Genomic DNA, 13,612 nt, shown 5'->3' on the forward strand with positions numbered 1-13,612 from the left:
ATATCATTTTAAGCTACAAAATTTTCCTGGAACCAAGAAACTTTACAACCAGTAAATCAAAACAATTCAAGTATTTATTGTTTGCTAGAAAAAATTATGTCAGTTATGTAAACTGGATTGAAATTTGACTTATGAAAGTATGGCTTAGATCTGTGTGTGGTCCTCCTCCCCTCCTTCCCTCCTCTCCTCCCAGCTAATTAATATATGGATATTTATAAAATATTTTGTGACACAAACCCTAATTCTCCATTATGTACTCAGTTGCTTACACAAAACAAACAACCTGCCAGGAATTGCATCTTCCACAATGTGAAAATTATGATGCTATCTAATTTTTGAAAACAGTGAATTGGTCAGAGTAGAAAACAGTTACTATTTCTTAGTCTTTTTCATGCATTAAAGGTGTTAACAAGCTGGAGAATAGGGAATCAAATTGTACAGTTCATTAAGCATTTCTCCTGTTTTTCTTAGAAACAGGATCTCTTCATGTAAGCAACAATACAAAGAAGAATATGAGCATTTGCATGCTGAATCTATACACTAAACAGCAGGCCTGTCAAGTATATTCCAAGCATGTCTGATACCAAGGTCAGGAAACATGCCCCACCAGTTGCTTGCCATCAAAGTCTTCTTTGATTTTGCAAATAAAGTAAATAAAAAGAATTGTTATGAGGAATAGTGGGTGAGATTCACTTGAGCTGGTTTGGGAAACGCTAAATCACAGTTTTCCAGCCAACCATTTGCATGAGTTTCCAAAGCTTTACTTGGCGACATATGGAGTGTTTCCATTGTCAGCTGGAATGCAGATCTCGTGCCTTTTGGGCCAGGACAAGTCTGACATGATCTCAATCCTAAGACTTGTGAAATAACACATTAATTTGAGTGACTAGTGTTTGGTTATACTGCTCACATAAAAATTCCCAGAATCTCCTAAATACTAAAATATTGAGAGAATTATTTAATGGAGGTTGTGTTTTATGTCATGGCAATTTATACCAATTTATATCCTGAACAAAAATATACCTATCATCCATATTACTGTTATTTCCATTAGCACATCCTTGGAAGTAGTATTTGTTTAGGTTGGTTTTTTTTTTACTGCAACCTCTGTCTCCCTCCCACATGTGATCACAGAATTGTCTGCAGGACTGCTGCTGGCTGACTTCAGAGTAAGTAATTGCATTACTAGTTGGGTGGGGAGGGAGGGAAGGAGGACCACACACAGATCTAAGCCATAGTTTGATAAATCAGATTTCAATTCAGTTTATATTACTATTTTTTCCAGCAAAAAAGAAATACTTGGATTGTTTGGAGTCTGATACTGACATGCAGCATTTCTTAGTTGTAGGGAAGCTTTGTAACCTGTAGTGATGTCACAATTTCCATGTAAACAGGAAGGCTGAGTATCTCTTCCTATGATATTTGTATGGCTTTTGTTATCATTAAGTGCCTCTTAGTCTGAGCTAACGTACCCTCACAAGAACTTTAAGGCACACAAAGGCCACAAATGTCATTGCACAGGGCTCACTGGACTGTACAGAAAGTGGCTCTGGCACATGGGGTGGGTTGGAACTCCCCATAAGCAGTGGGTGCAGTGAGTAAATCGGTGTGGTTGGCACTGCTGAGTGCAGGACACCTGCAGGGAGCAGGCAGACACCTGAGCACCCATCCCCTGTATTCCCCAAAGGAGAACAGGGGTGGTCAGCTCACACACCAGGGGCACCTCTCGGCTCACACACACCTTGCATGGTGTGTGTGTGCATGGAGCTCCCTGCCTCCCCCCTCAGCTTAGGGTGGTTCACCTCTTTCGTGTCCTGGACACAACATGTTGGAGATAACAACACTGGGGCAGGCTGGTTGTGAACACAGCCACTGTGTAACTTCTGATGAGAGTGGGCTGTGTGAAGAGAGGAATGCAAGTTTTAAAGGTCAAGGAAGAAGAGAAAAATGTCCAAAGGAGAAAAAAAAAAAGCAGCTGTGTGTGTTGGCAGTAAGAGGTGTGGTTGGTGAAACAGACTATTGTGTTCTGGACAGTGTGTGTTTCCAAAATCCTCCTGCCAGGTTCCACCTTAGAAAAACTTTGAAGAATTGGCTAATACATCAACCAAGATCAAATGGTGTCTGCTGGAGTGTTGGCAAAGGGTGTGCTCGTTGTGATGAGACATCACAAGTATTGAGCTGGTCAGTTACAAAGGAGCATTTTCAGGCACAGAAAATTGCACAATTAGTACAAACTATTGACAGTGTTTTCTTTTGCTTCTCAGGATAACATCTCTCCTGTTCAAGTTCACGTGGAAGCCAGCTGTTCTTCCATAAGCTGGGTTGAAAGATATTTTATCATGAGTCATACAGTTAAATATGGCAATAGCTAGGTATGGTCCTACATCCTCTCCACATGGCTGGCACCATTTCCTCAGAGCAGCACCTTGTACCTGGCTAGAGATACAGGAAAAGGCCAGTGACATCTCAGGACTCTCCAGGTGATGTTTCTTGCAGTCAGGGGGTCATTCACTCTCTGCTCTGCAGAGCCTTCTCAAGAGGACTTGCTTTTTTTTTTTTTTTTTTTTTGTGCTACTACAGATATTTGCCACTTTAAGTTGGGCTACAAGATTCAATTGCTGAAATAATCTTGCCCTCCTGCATAACAATATGTTTTAAAATGAGAAAATACCATGACAATCTCTGTCCCTAAAAGAAAAAAGATTTCTCCATAAAACTCTATCCTTAAACACATGTATCAATTATTCACCTGCTAACAGCTGTATCTAACAACCCATTCAGCTTTCCACACGTCGAGAAGGCAGGAACAGATCTTCAGTTTGGATTAGAGGAATTAAGAGTTTGCATGTTTTGTGCAAGTGAGAAGGAGGCACACATATGTGGTGTGAAGACGATAGAAGTAGCTTAAAAAAGATTTTAAAAAGAAGTAACAATGTTTGGTTTACAAGAACAGAAGTGATGAGCTAGTAATTTTATTTTTGACTTTACAGATCATAAATTGAACTATTTTTTAGTAAAATTGTTCTGTAAGATAATTAAATTTTGATTTTTTTTTTTCTGAATTAATAGTAAAGAAGCATATAAAAATTAAGCCACATTGACTTCCCAAATGTTTTGCATTCAGGAACACAGGTAACAATGTTGGCCTGACATTGCTAATGGTACAGGATGGAAACAAACAAGAGGTAGTCTGATTTCTCCTGGACCAGGCCACGTCGATGCACCAAAGCTGCTGTGAAAAGAATTTGTTGACTCCTCTGTGGGTCACAGATATTTACAAGGATCAGTCAGAGATATTTATAAGGATCACCTTGTAAATATCTGTGATTAGCTTATGCCTTGAAATTCCCTAAAGAACTGCTGGGAAGAAAGGCTGCAAAAACCAGTATGAGATACACAACCAACCTCCTGGCTGAGGAACAATCTCCCCAGCCCTCCCACCTCGCTGGTGACCTGCCTGACTTTTGAGGTGTTGCTCGACTTGTAAACGGAACATTTACAGTGCCACTGCTGACAAAGGAGTAATAAGGAGGAATCTCGTCTCCATGAACAAGGGGCTCTTTGCCCTTCACGTTAAAGCAAAAACTAGAGAGGGAACACGTTGAGATGCTTCTCTCTCGAACCGTCGTGGCTAATCGATTAGGACTCACTGCAGGGTATCGAATGATGCCATTTCTTTTCTGTGCTACCCACGAGGCACGTTCAGCAGCAGGTGGAACTTTGAGAACGCTCCTGGTGAGGGATGCCCCGTCCCTGGCAGCGCCCAAGGCCACGCTGGATGGGGCAGCCTGGTCCAGCGGGAGGTGTTCCTGCCCATGGCAGGGAGGTGGGAACGAGACGTTCTTTGAGGTCCTTTCCACTGCAAGCCATTCCGTGATTGTGCGATCTGGGGCGAAGCCCGTGCGCTGCTGAGCGCCGTGAGGGCGGTCCCGCAGCGGGGCAGGAGCGGGAGGCCCGGAGCGCAGGCGGCAGCCGGAGGGGCCGCGGGAGGGCAGAGGCGGGGCCGGCCGGGGCACTGCGGAGCCGGCGCGGCGCTCACCGGGCGGGGACTGCACCTTCGCCGCCGCAGCGCGGCGCCGCCCCCGGCCCCGCCACACCTCCCGTCCCCCCGGCCGTCCCCCCGGCCGTCCCCCCGCTCGTCCCCCCGCTCCCCGGCGGCGCGGCACCCGCTGCCCGCCCGAGCGGCTCTGCCTGCGCCGCCCCGCCATGGAGCAGGGGCCGGCGGGGGGCTCCGGCCCCGCTGCCGCCGCCGCTGCCGCCGCCGGCACCGGGGGTCTGCTGCTGCCCCTGAGCGAGACCGAGCAGCAGCGCTACTCCGAGCTCTTCTCGCGGTGCTGCCCGCCCCCAGAGGCGGCCGCCGGGGGGAGCAGCGTGGGCGAGCTGTTCCGGGCCTCGCAGCTGCCCCCGGACACGCTGCACCAGGTGGGTCCGGGGCTCTCCGGTCCGGCTCCCCCCGGAGCTGCGGGGCGCGGGCGGTTCGGAAGGTGCGGGACGGGACCGGCTCCCGCAGCCCTTCGGGAGAGGGGCTGGCGCTGCCTCCGCCGGCAAGCTGGGGGCTGCGGGCGCCCTGTCGGCGGCGGGGCAGAGCGGAGCGGGGCGGTCCGGTCCGTGCGGCGGTGCTGGGCTTGCTCCGTGCCCGCTTGCCTCCTCCCGACAGGCGCTGGCAGTGCCGGGGCAGCGCTCCGCGGCTCCGAGGGGTTCTGAGGGCCGGCCGTGCCCCTCGGTGCCGCCCTGTGCCGGGCTGCGCTCCCGCGGGCTCTCCCTGTCAGGTCGGTGGTGCCGTCGCCTTTCTCAAAAAGACCCCGAAAGTCATAAAAGCAGTTGTATGAAAGGACGTGCCGTGTGCTAAATTCCTGATTTACCACTGAAGGCTCTTTCCTAAATGTTGTTTCAGCGGATAAAAAGTCCGCGGGTAAAATGATGTTGCGGTGTTTTCTGTCAGTTCTTGAGCGCGAATAGAGGGTGCGAAGTGCGGGGCTCTCCCTGGTAAGAGCAGCAGAGCCCCAAAGTGTCCCCAACAGGGGCTATGGGGCAGAGCTATTGGAATTATTCCTGACTTCACACCGCAACACAGAGCCCTCCTGCCTTTGGAGGGAAAGCTTGTCCGGGGTGGCAGAAAGCTTGTGCCAGCCAGTTTCCAGGAACAGGGAGGAACCGGACTTGGGTCCTCTCCACCTGCGGATTGGTAATTTAACTAACACACTGTAGTTACCTCATACTTTCTGAACAGAGATAGGAGATTACTGATTGTTTATTTATTTATTAATTTAACTTTTATTTCCAGGAATTTAGTTCTTCAGTAGCTTTTACTGATCAAGCAGGAAAAAGTTACAATGAAATAGAAATCAGGTACCTAGGCACTGCCCAAAGGTACTGAGCTCTGCTGCTGTCCTGGTAGCTGGCAGCTCATCTCAAAATGGGTTATATAAATTCGTATTGCACAGGGGATTCTGAATGAAAATTGTGGTGTTTCAAGGATATTTTTCTTCCTATTTGTGCTCTTTACCAGTTCAGTTAAACAAAAATCTTACCAAGCACTATATTACTGCCTTGTATTGAGCCACAGTGTGACCTTGGTCTTGCAGGTGAAGGGAGTAGTGAAAGTAGAGATTTCGCACAGATCCAGCACCAGGAGTGTTCTTCCTCTTTCCTCTTTTTGCAAAGAGGAAGAACAGGACATTTAATTTCAAATAAAAAGGCTTATCTAAATAGCCACTTAATTTTTCAAAGTATGGAAAAAACCTCATATTTTAGCTATGTAGTTTCTTACCCTATCATTTAAGTGAAATTTATAATTTTGTTATTATCATAGTTTGTTTTCAGGGTTGCTTTGATACTAATGTGCAATTTAAGCCTGGAAAAGGGTCAGGTATTGATTTTGGTTTTGTTTTGGGGATTTTGTTTTTGGATTTGTTGGTTGGTTGGTTTTAACATTCAAGGATTTTTTTAAACTATTATTTCCAGGTATATTTATGCTGTGGTGAGAACATTACTGGCAAAGAAGCCTGTAATTGGCTTCAGGAATATTCAGATAATAAGTCCTGCGGGATCTGGGTCTGTTTTTCTTTTTCCTTCCTTCCCTCCCCCTCATGTTTATAGGGCACTAATCACAGTGGCATTCTGCTCTACTGCTGGTGTGCCTGTCCTCAGAACCCACCCCTGTCAGGTATTCTTACATTTACTGAGACTCCAGGAAAAATGAATTAATGGAATGAGTTAAAAAGAATAAATTGCAAATGGGGATATTTTAATAGGGAAAATCCCACAATGTTATTTGAGATATTTTTCTGATGTTTCCCCTTACTAGATTCCAAAAATGCAATTGAGTATTTTCCCATTAAAAAATCCTACTGTTCTATCAGTTAGGGGAGCAATACACAGAGATTCCTGGTATTAATTTTCTGCTAGTACAGGGAACACCTATTTTAGGCCAAGACAGCTCATTTGGGTTAAGATAAAATGCTTTCTTTGAAATAATTTTTGAGTATGAACATTTTTTGGTCTTTTTAAATGCTTTTTAAAATCCCCATCTGTCACTTTTACTGCTTTGTATACAGGCAGCATCCCTACTGACCGACTGAGAAATGGTCATGCTGAGTTTATTCATGTCAGAAATGGGGAGATTTGGTTTGGAAACCAATTCTGGATTTCTACTAAGCAGAGCCAGCACAGTCCAGAAGGTACTTAACACAATTCTCTGGCCTTGCATGGGTATAGCAAGAGACAGTTATGGATGGTTTTGTAAGCAATGTGCAATTTGCAGCTTTTTATTCTCAAAGCATTCATTGAGGAGTGGTTTTCCAAATCAGGATGCTTCCAGAAGAGACATTTAGTGCTGTGGCAGTCTCAAACCTGAGCTGTTGTCTTCAGTTGTACTTGTGGGATAAATAAGTGGGATAAATCTTTGAGAAGGAAGGAGCTTTTCCTTATACTCTTTGATTGAGATTTATTACTCATCAGGATGATGCTCACAAGCATCACAGGAAATCTGCCTCCACTTCCTTACCTGTAATGGCAGGGTTTGCTGTTAAGACAAAAATCAGTGGGTGCATCCTGGCTGGAGTAGTGCTCTTTGGGATGTCAGTTCCTAGGGGAAAAGCAGTGGTGGGTGCTCTCAGACAGCAAACAGACAAGGCTCTGGTTTGCTTTAAAGGTTAGTTGGTTAATGCAAGAAGTTACATGTATGAAATAGGCTAGGTAACAGAGAGCAGGTAGGGAATGCCAGAGCATGTGGCAGAAGAGGAAATGCTGGAATAGATGGAAAAAATCCAAGCGCAGCCGGGTCAGTCGGAGCAGATGGCGTGCACCCGAGAGTGCTGGGTCTTGCTAAGAATGAAGTGATTGAACACAGATTCATTACACCCAGGCTCATTAAAAGCAGCAATTCTGCTGGGCAGTAGGGCTCAGCTGAGCTTGTACTGATTTTGCTTTACTTACAGACAGGATCGAACAATGAACTCAGCAAGTTATTTCAGTTCTGGAAAAAAGGTTGCAGTTAGCACTAAAATTAAAAATGTCAGACACTTCATAGGACAGAGAAGGGCATGACAGGGACAGAGCAGCGTGGTATAATCATACCTCCCCAGTGTACTGGAAGTCTTTGGCTAGACATATTGTTTGGTTAAAGGCAGAGCTATTAAGATTGCATTTAGACTTGAACAAAACCTATGGCAGATCTTTTACCAGGGGCATTTAAAGTAACTCTGCAAAATGTTTGCAATTATTTGCCTGAAAGGTCTGTCCTGGGTTGTTTTTATATTTTACAATATTTATGTTGAAGGAGAGGGAGCAGACTGGTCACGCACCAGGCACTTATGTAGACTGTCAGAATGAGAAGAAATTCAACAGCATCTGCTGGATTTATATGAATGCAAATGTGTTGATTAGGTTGAAAATGGTGTTCCCTATGGTTTAGGCTCCTAACAAAGGAGAAAAGAACTGAATTTCTACAAAGAAAAAAAAAATTGAAAAAAGTAAATGTTTTGAACACATTGGGCCCACAAAAAATCTATGATCCTGCATCATGCTTTGTTACGTAGATCAGTATCAGTAACCCTTCTAATGAGGGGAAACAGCAGGCAGAGGTGTGGGAGGAAGCACTGTTGGTCATCAGTGGATTACTAAAGCAGGTCTGTGTGGCCATGTGGGCAAACTCTCTGGGGGTTTGGGTCTATTCCTTGTTAGATCTGTTGGATTATGCTCCCCGAGTGCACTGGATGTCAGTACCCCACACTGACAGCTGTGCCAGGTGCTGACAGCATCTGGTTTGCCCAGTCTTATTGGGGGCAGCTGATTTGTGACCCTGTTTTGAAGCTGGCCACCAGCAAGTACATTCAGCCTCGGCTGCTTGAGTCTGGGGCCCCAAGTGTGCCTGTGGTGGCTGCCAACTAACAGGGGGCTGATGTCTGCAGGCATCTCAGATAAAATAATGCTTTACAGAGTCACTGCCCTCTGATCAGCAAAGGCAAGGTACCTTGTGCTAGTTTTACTGTCTGTTGACATTACTATTGTCTCTGAATATTTTGTCTTAAGAAATTGAGGAGCAGAATTGGACTCAATATTTACACTAAAATGCATATTTCTTTTCATTAGTTTCCAACTTACTAATTCTCGCTTGGTTGTCTGACAGTATCTTTAATTCTCACTTTTATAAACCCTAATCTTATTGGTGGACTTGGCACTATCAGTACAGAGATCCAATTTTCTTAAGAAAACGCATTCTTTCCTCTGCAAACGAACACACTGTGTTATTTTGAGCTCCAAGGATGACAAGTACTAATTGTGTGATGCTGGAGCTGTACAGGCACTGCATTTTTTAGCTGGGACTCTCCTTCCAGCTCTGTGAATAGGGAACACAGACAAACGGTCGTGCTTGTCTTCCACAGACTTCGTGAGTTAACTTGTGTTTATTGTGCCTTGTCTCTATAGCTACAAATCTACACTTTAACTGTATTATGTTCAAAAAGCAGAAGTGTGAATAGGCTAAAAAAAAAGTGGTTAAGTTGATATTTCTTTGGAAAAATGCCAGGAGGGATTGGCTTTCTGAAATTTTTCTTCATTCCCCAAGTATAAGTTATTACCTGCATGATAGCTGGGGTGGAACTAACAGTCTGCTTCGAACAGGCAGAAAGGAAAAAGAGCTGTGGCAGCTACAATGTGAGCTGTTTGAGTGAGGAAAGTCTGGACTCAGTGTTACTTTACAAAAATCAAGTTCCCTCTGCTGCAGCTGTGGCATTATGTTTGTGCTGGCTGTGTGATTTTGCTGAGTGAACAGTTGATCCATAAAAAAGTGGTGTTAGAGAGAAGTTGCATCCTACTGACGTCTTTGGGTCAGGAAAAAGCCTGGTACATCACCATGTAAGCACTGCAGCAAGAGGAGGAAAGGGAAACTGACATTTCAGCGTCAGTGTTTCTGACCACAATCTCCTGAGTTGTCATTGCCTTTCTAGAATCACAAGCAAACCTGTGTTTATGTAAGTAGGGAAATAAAAACCCAGATGTAAAAGCTGCAGCGGTGTTGTTAATGAGAAAATTTCTAACTAGTAACAAACTAAAGGGTAAAACTTAACCTGGAGCTATCTTGCTGATGTGTTCCATAAAAAAATATAAAATGATGATCTTAATACATCTTGAAACTATTTTTTATGATGTAAACTATCACTTCATAGTTGCTGCTTACACAAGATTAGTAGTTTTGAGTGCCTCAGTGTTGACATACACAGTACATGATTTGTAGAAGCCATTCCTTCCAAGTGTGTTTCAGATCACACTGTAAAACAGACTCTTGGACCTGCTTGTCACAGACGTCCAGTGGGATGGTCAGGGCCTGCAGCCTTCAGTAATTAACACTCATAACAGCCAAGTGTCAATTAATTATTGAATATGCCAAGAAAATAATGCTTTGCTGTCCAGTGACTTCAAATAACACAAAAGGGGTGAGGGAAGAAGATCCACTGGGGTGAAAAAGAGTTAACTGTTTTCATGAGAGGTTGCTGCACTATTAGGTGGGGACAATGAAGAATGGTTTTCATTTTTATATTTCAGTAAGTGGTTTTGTCATGGTACTTACATAGGTGCAGTGGGGTTCACCAAAGAGTTGAGTATAACCTCTTCTAGTCTTGTGTATATCTACAGCACTCTGCTGTCAGTACTGTGATGTTTATACACAGATTGATGGTGTTGCCACAGTCTGTTTTGCAAAGGAGATGTTGAACACAATTCACTTCAGTGGCTGAATTTGGCTCAACAACCCCTGTGAAAGAGGGATAGTATAAAGTCTGAAAATATGAATTTAGCTGAGCTGAAAAATGAATTTACAGAGATGGAACAAACATTTCTTAAGCAAGGAATCAGGATAAATGACCTATTTAAATTTAAAATACTATGATATGAGAAATACATCTGATATAATATTTGTAAAGCAAGATCCTTTGATGTATTAACATCTAAACATACCAACAGTATGGTAAAATAAAACTTTAATGAGCCATATGTGCTAGTTCAACTTTTGAGACAGTCAAACAGTTTAACAGCTGAGTTAGTGGATAATTAACTAGAAAAGGTTAATTCTTTTCTCTTCCTGAACAGAGGGAATATTTTCTTTATCCATTGTATTCAGCAGCATTATTGGGTGACACTACATAAAACTGAGAACTCTGTAGGGAATAACTTATTTTTGTTTATAATTTTTTTAAATTTCACTTTTATTTTCTATTCCTGCCTTTTAGATAGGATGACGAGGTGGGAAGTTGTGGTGGGATGAGATCCATTAGTTCTGTGACCTGGTAGGAGATAGCGACCAGAAATCATCAACTAAATCATTAACTGCAAATTATATTTACTTCCTTTATCAATGTGTTTGAAAGGCAAAATGTGTTTATAAAGTTCCAAATCTTTGTATATATGAGAAATGCGTAGCTTTTGGTTTTTCAGCAGATGAAGACATTGTATTTTTAAATGAATTCCAGTTTTCAGCTAAATTTAACTTTGCATATGTCATACATACCCACACAAGTAGGTGTGTCTCTTATTAACAATTATAATTGAGCAAATTTTGTATTATAATTAAGAATTAAATTAATTCTTATAATAAAATAATTAATTAAATAATTAAATGAATTCTTATTATAAAATAAGTATTTAGATGTTTATTAGGTGATGTGGTTGTGCAAATATATTTTAAATTATTACTTTGTGGTAAGAGCCAAAATGTTACAGTAATTTTGTTTTTTGTAAACATAAGAGTCTTGTTTTAATGATGACCAACTGACAAGACAGGTCTTTATCTAGATAAGTGTGAAATTAAGCTCTTACCTCTTTGGACTTAAATAATGTTTTAAGTAGCTTATTTTTCCCATGAACCTGCCCTGCAACCACTGCAGTTCAGACGCCTGGTGCTGCCAGTTGCTTCAGACTGGGTGGGACGTTTGCAGAGGGGTGTTGAAGGTGCTCCTCTGTACCCTGGCACACTCTGGTCTGGAGCAGGCTGCTGAGAACCACGCTGAGGTTACACAGTGTGGTTCCAATTATCTCTTGTGCCTGTTTGGGCCATGCAGGCCTTTACAAGGAGCACACATTGCTGAGCAGAGCTACAGCAGTGCCCCAAGTTCAGCACTGCAAAAAATGGGGGATCTGAGTAGCTTTTGATAGCTTGACTACCAGAGCACATCTTCAGTGTTTTCTTCTGCTTTACTTTTTATGTCTGTAGGATTTTTTTCTGCCCTGCAGTCTTTCCCCCATCCAAAAAAGCTGCAAATATTGGTTCTAGTATTTTAGCCCTGCACCTGTGTAGTCCCCCAGTCTGAACATGCAGGACTGGGTTGGTCCCCTTCACTGTCAGGAAGTGGTGGGGAGATGCTCCTTTGGGCCAAGTCATAATAAAGTGCTGGATTTGGGCCTCATAATTCCCACTGCCTTGGTGGCACTGAAGGTTTAGTGTTGGCTAATGGGAAACACTTGGCTGAGCTTGAATTCAACCTGTCTGAACATGGCCCATGGTGTCTGCTTGCTCACTCTGATATGAGTCGTGAAGCTGAATTCTACTTCTGATAGCAAATATCTGTAGCATTACTTTATTATGATGATTATAAATTTCAAGTGGTTTTTTGGTGTGAGCCTTTCAAATGAATGTACCTTTTTTTTTAATCGTTTCTTTTTCTTAAAGTCTCTTTCCACACCGAGGAACATTAGATCAGCTTTGGCATAGGCAACATTTCACATTTCATGCATTATTTACTTCTGGCATAATTTACACAATGATGTCCTGTGGAAGCCAAGATGATGGTATTGGGAACAAAACAATGTGTCTAATCATTTGCAAAACAGGGTGACTGCTGTGGGCTAACAAAGAGAGTCAGAATTACTTTGTTGTGAACAGTAACAGCAGTGAAACAGTAAGATGTGAAGTACTTTGAGATCCCAAATGCCAAAAATAAGAATAAAAGGGGAGGGAGGCCAAAACTCAATTGTGTGATTCTGTATGTATTTATCTTTTTATAAGAACATCTGTGTATTTTAATAGCCATAGGCTGCTTTTCCTTTACTGTGTACAGATAGAATTGCAAATACAAATTGTGGTAGGAAATGTGCCATAAATGCTGACATACTGTGCAGAGGCACAGGAGACAGTGTAGTGTTTGACAGTGTTGCTGTTTTGAAATCCTGTGCTCTTTTGCTGAATCAAGGACAAATGTTTGGTTTGGACACAAACAAGTAGATTCTCACTGACAGAAGGATGCATTTCTGCACATAAGGTGCAAGCATGTTGGGTGGAATTGTGATAATTTTAGTGTTTTGTTTAGTGGTGTGGAAGAGAGAAAATTTAACCTGCTTTTCCAAAAGATGTGTTGATTCCAGCTAGAGGTAAATGGGATATAAGATCAAGGAAGGGCAGGAAGTGTCTTCAGCATACACCATGTGCAATGGAATTAGCAACAAGGGCACACCTTCACTTAAGAAAACTTGTGACAACTCTTCAGTCTTATAAAAGTAGTCCGTAACTGTCAACTAAAGAAGGGGTTTAATACATGTTATTGATTAAGACAACTGCACAGCTGTAGAAGTAAATATTTTGTGTGTTTCTGCATTGTCTTTAAAAGGACCCGCTGTAGTTGTAAGCAGTAGGGAAGTGAACTCAGGAAACATGCCAAATATGATAAAACAGGAGGGGTACAGGAAACATCAAGGTTTTATTGGGGTAGCCAGTCCAAAAGTCACATAACAGTAACTGTGGAAGAAAGAAGCTCATTTGAAAAAAAAAAAGTGATGGAGTGGGAGATATGTCTGTAAGAAATTTGTTTGTGGCAAAAAGGCATCGTGTGTCACAGAATTTCTGTTTACTTCTGTATTAGTTAAGTCTCATTTTGTCTGAGAGCAGAACAAAACCCAGAACTGCATTTTTATGGGAAATGCCAGAATTTGTTCCTGTCTTCTAGGGAAAATTTAATTATGTTTGCACGAGAAGTTGCTTTGGAAATGTTTAAAAACTTGTAATTTGTTGAATTAAATCAAAACCCTTTGTTTTGAACTGCTTGGATGTTGAAGCATTGTGACACCTTAAACACATGAATTTTGGGAAAGAGGTTGTTCGTGTGCATCACCTCTAGTTCCTTTC

At 42.7% G+C, this 13,612-nt stretch overlaps 1 protein-coding gene across 1 annotated transcript in view; it reads left to right on the forward strand.

The window, feature by feature from the left end:
* The first annotated feature begins 4,206 nt into the window (after positions 1-4,206).
* Positions 4,207-13,612, forward strand: part of REPS2 (RALBP1 associated Eps domain containing 2) — a 95,235-nt gene continuing 85,829 nt past the window's right edge. The window contains exon 1 of the mRNA XM_058825525.1: positions 4,207-4,422. Coding sequence (XP_058681508.1) covers positions 4,207-4,422 — 216 coding nt within the window. The remainder of the gene's footprint in view (positions 4,423-13,612) is intronic.

This window comes from Ammospiza caudacuta, chromosome 2 (genome assembly GCF_027887145.1).
Source record: "Ammospiza caudacuta isolate bAmmCau1 chromosome 2, bAmmCau1.pri, whole genome shotgun sequence".
Lineage (NCBI taxonomy): Eukaryota > Metazoa > Chordata > Aves > Passeriformes > Passerellidae > Ammospiza > Ammospiza caudacuta.